General features: G+C 29.7%; 1 protein-coding gene across 1 annotated transcript; it reads left to right on the top strand.

The window, feature by feature from the left end:
• The first annotated feature begins 292 nt into the window (after positions 1-292).
• On the top strand, positions 293-4,114 carry LOC133699081 (GDSL esterase/lipase At1g28580-like). Its single transcript, XM_062122216.1, has 5 exons — positions 293-672; positions 768-986; positions 3,116-3,264; positions 3,455-3,731; positions 3,832-4,114. The coding sequence occupies exons 1-5, from the start codon at positions 417-419 to the stop codon at positions 4,071-4,073; spliced, it is 1,143 nt and encodes a 380-aa protein (XP_061978200.1). The 5' UTR covers positions 293-416; the 3' UTR covers positions 4,074-4,114.
• Positions 4,115-4,585: the final 471 nt, after the last annotated feature.

Raw genomic sequence — 4,585 nt, 5'->3', positions numbered from 1 at the left:
ATTAGATAAATAAAGAGAAGACATAAATATAAGCAATATCTCTATCTCTATGTATATTAGTTTTAGAACTAAAATTATTATGATTTTGTAATTAAAAATATGTTTTCCTTATACTAAACAAATCCAAACAAATACGTGTAAAGCTTATCAATTAAATAAATATTATAACATAAATAATTATGCCATAAAATTAAAAAAAAAAAGAAATAGAGAGCTACGTCATAATGGGATAGGGAACAGCGAGAAGTTGGTCTTTGTCGTACGTGAAAAATGATGTTCGTACTTCAATCAATCAAATTCTCACCTAATTTATTGATGTCCTAATCCTTCCTCAAGAAAATGAGACAGTGTCACCAAACGATAAAAATAAACTTCTTGTGAAGCTTTCTTTCTCAAACATCTTGATTCAGTTCTCTATGGCTCCATATTCTTCTCACTTCCTATGGAATATGTTTTTGTTCAACGTTCTGATCTTATCCACCGTCTCATGTACAACTGGATGCTACACATCAATCTTTAGTTTTGGCGATTCACTTGCCGATACTGGAAACTCAAGGAACTTGTCACCGCCGGATAATCTTCCCCACTTTTCCTTTCTTCCTTATGGAGAAACCTTCTTTCACCACCCTACCGGACGTTGCTCCGATGGTCGTCTCGTCATAGATTTTATTGGTACACACACAGCGCTAATTACATGGATGTATATTCTTTATTTTTTTTTTAAAAAAACAACTGACTTTTTGTAGTTGTTGTGTTTCTTCACGTAGCTGAATATCTTGGTCTTCCATTTGTGCCACCATATTTTGGAGGAAGCATGGAAAGTTTCAAAGAGGCCGGTGTCAATTTTGCCGTGGCGGGTGCTACGGCGCTTGATTCTGCCTTTCTTCAAGAAAAGGGACTCACGAAGCTTGTGACCAATATTTCTTTGGTTGTTCAGCTGGGTTTGTTCAAAGAATTATTGCCGTCTCTCTGCTCAACGCCTTCAGGTAGGCCTGCCATTTCAAATTACGGGTGGATATATTATACTACCGGTTTTATTCGTTACTCTTATGACATTAAACCTAATCAATAAGTAATTAGAGGAGATTTAACTAATGGGTAAAAGCTACCCTTCAGATGCTCAGTATTGCCAAACTAGATCTCGATTTCATCACAATGAAAATGTTCTATCACTTAAGTCCCTGATGTTTTCTATTCTTTTGATCTGAATCCTTATTATCATATCCATTAATATTTTCATTTTTGGGGGTCAAACTTAACTCTATGTTCACCTTTATTATAAATTTATAATAGAAAAATTTTCAATTCTTTATACCTGCCTTCATCGAGAGAAACCTCCAATAAAAAACTATTAAATTCTTATGACTTATTAATTAATTAAGAGAAACTACATCATGTGGGACCGAAGAGAAATCACTATTTATTAAAATGGTGGAGAGACAAGTTTGGTCTTCTCATGAAAAAAAAAAAGTTTTTTATTAGAGGTAACTGGGTCTTTTCACATAGTATTGTTTTAATTGGGGGTGACTTGGTCGTTTCTTACTTTTTAGCACATTGAAATTACTTAAATGTTCTTAAAGAAAAAAGGTTTGTTTACTTAGTCTAAGAGCTCGTTGGACTTTCACTTTTTTAAGCATAATTGCTGTATAACTCTTAGATTTTTTAAAAAAGTTAACCTCTTTTTAGAGTCTTGTCTTATTGGTACTTTTATCTTAGTGTTTTCATAATTTTCATGTAAATGTAATGTGAGGACAAAATTGATATGACGATGATGATGAAAAAATAGCTTTCTAGATTGTTTTCTGGATGATGATGAAAAAATAGCTTTCTAGATTGTTTTCTTGTTTGTCTTGGCAGTTGCTACCTGTATGGGTAGTGCATCTATTGTAGTTCTATCAGGTTGGCGTCAATTGAAATCATTTCCCCCCCCCCCCTTTTGCTCGTCTCTCCACCTCAATTAACGTAAGGCTGCTGAAAAAATCACAACAATCCCTCAATTTATTTTTATTTTTGAGATTTTGTTTTTTTATTTTAATTGAAATTATTTTATTTTTATTTATATTTTAAATATGAAATTATTTTCAATTTTATTCTTTAATTTTTTTACATCCCAGATTTAATCCCTGTTGTTTTGAATTTTTTTTTTAATTTTAAGTGATTTTTCAAATTGGTTTTTTTTTTTGCAATTTCATCCTTCATCTTTTTTTTTTATTAAGTTTTATCTGATTGTTTTTTTTCTTTTGTAAATTTTTTGAATATATCTATATCAATTTCATCTTTCAACATTAAATTTATTAGGAATTATGCTTTTTTATTGAACCTAATATACAATTTCACACATTGTGAATTTAGAAAATTAAACTATATATATAGAAGATTTGATCGAATTTGCTTAGTTTTTCATATTAATAAATTATAGTTGCATTTTTTTTCATAACATTAAAATAATTGAGCTTATTAAACTAGTTGACTTAATGACCCGAGTCTAGGATTTTATTTCTGATTTCATCTTTTAATATTAAATTAGTTGGGAGTTGAGTTTCTTTATTGAATCCGAGTATAAGATTTCACGGATTTTCAATTTAGAAAATTAACACATGCTTATAAAATTCACTTGAGTTTGAATGAATTTTTGTATTATTAAATTAGAGTTGCTTTTTTTTTTATATATATATATATATATATGTTATTGAAATCTAGTTGACTCAATAACTTGAGTCTCAGTTTTTCTTTTTTACTTATTTGAAAACACTTATGCTGCCTTAACTTTTTTTTTTATGTCTAGTTGAGCAATGTCAACCACCAATGTAGGTTTACTTTTTGGCATATTAATTAAGGCATATTAATTAATGAGTCAAGCTTAATTTATAGTATATCACTAGTTACAGTTTGAATTTCTCATTTAAAATTTCATTTAAAATATATTGGACGTGTTTTTTTAATACTAATTAATTTTATAATTGAATTTAATTTCATTCAATTGTACTAGATGATTCATTCACAATATTTTAATAATTGAACTATGTATGTAATTTAATTTACAATGTTAAAAATAAGCATTTTTGTGATAACCAAAGTCTAAATTGAAAAAACAAAAACTTTCCATGATTTGTAGACTGCAAGAAGCTGCTTGGCGACTCCCTCATTCTTTTAGGAGAGATCGGAGGAAATGATTACAACCATCCATTCTTCGAAGGAATTAACTTCGAGACTATTCAAGATCTTGTACCTTATGTTATTAACACCATAGGTCTAGCCATCAAGGTAAGAACTTCGTTTAAAAGTAAATTATATAGCCTAGTCGTCATATATGATATTGTTATATATTGTTTTTAAATTACTTTACAAAAGAATTTTATTATATTCTTTGATGCATCATTTATATTCGTTAATTAGGAAATAAAGAGTCTTTATCTTTTCATTGAATATGTGATTTCTAACCCATGCAATGCAGGAGCTAATTCAACTAGGGGCAATAACAATATTGGTTCCTGGAAATCTCCCGATCGGTTGCTCCCCATCTTATCTAACATTATTCGAGGGTTCAGATAAAAAAGACTATGATCATCTTACTGGATGTCTCAACTGGCTCAACAAATTCGCTCGAGAACACAATGAACAACTAATGAAAGAACTAAAGCGAATCCAAAAGCTTCATCCTCATGCCAAAATCATTTATGCAGATTATTATAATGCAGTAATGCCTTTTTATCACTCACCAAAGCGATTCGGTATGTTCAATTTGTTGTTTTTTATATGTTAATTGCTATATTTAGGACCATATAGTTATGTTATAATGTCTTAATTATATATATATATTTTTAATTTTAGGATTTACCGGAGGCGTTCTCAAATCATGTTGTGGCAGGGGAGGAATGTACAACTACAATTCATTAGTTAAATGTGGCAACCCACTTGTGAGTGTTTGTGATGATCCTACCTCATTTGTGAACTGGGATGGTATACACTATACGGAAGCAACTTATAAATTAATTTTTGAATCTATAATAGAGGGCTCAAAATCCCATCCATCTTTCAAAGCTTTCTGTAATTTAAATCACAATGAAATGTAAATTAATATCAATAATTAATAAAGTATGATCTTTTTCATTCATGATCTTATTTGTTTTCTTGTTAGTGGTTATATTTAAGGAGATAAATGTAAAATAAAAACTTCCCGTTCCAAGCAAGGTTACCCTTCTATGTTTCTAATCTAGGTTCTTAATTTTATTATAGATCATTATTTGCTTATTGTTTTCTAGTCTTATTGGTGTTTTAATCTCAAGTCAAGTTTTTGGTATGGATTTGGAATTCAAAGGGGATTAATTCTTCATATTTGCTTTGTTTGGACGTTTAAAACCCAAAATTGACAAGGAAGAAAAAATTATTACTCGGAAACTCGTCTCCATTTATATAATGTAAAATCTAAAAATTAGATCTTTTGAGATTTTAATGCAAAGTAGCCGAATGGGGGTTTCCAACGAGCCTGTCAATCTCACTAATAATTCCCAATGACACAACATAGAAGGGTTATAAAAATAAAATTTGTGTAATTATCTATGATGTTGTTACTTGGATCACCACA

This window comes from Populus nigra, chromosome 7 (genome assembly GCF_951802175.1).
Source record: "Populus nigra chromosome 7, ddPopNigr1.1, whole genome shotgun sequence".
Lineage (NCBI taxonomy): Eukaryota > Viridiplantae > Streptophyta > Magnoliopsida > Malpighiales > Salicaceae > Populus > Populus nigra.
Note: the sequence above shows the minus strand (reverse complement) of the source record. Positions and strands in the feature narration are given on the sequence as shown.

Coding starts and splice junctions, on each gene's coding strand:
- LOC133699081 (XM_062122216.1), top strand. CDS start 417: ATGGCTCCATATTCTTCTCACTTCCTATGGAATATGTTTTTGTTCAAC. Junction 987..3,115: donor TCTCTGCTCAACGCCTTCAG/GTAGGCCTGCCA, acceptor CATGATTTGTAG/ACTGCAAGAAGCTGCTTGGC. Junction 3,265..3,454: donor CCATAGGTCTAGCCATCAAG/GTAAGAACTTCG, acceptor CATGCAATGCAG/GAGCTAATTCAACTAGGGGC.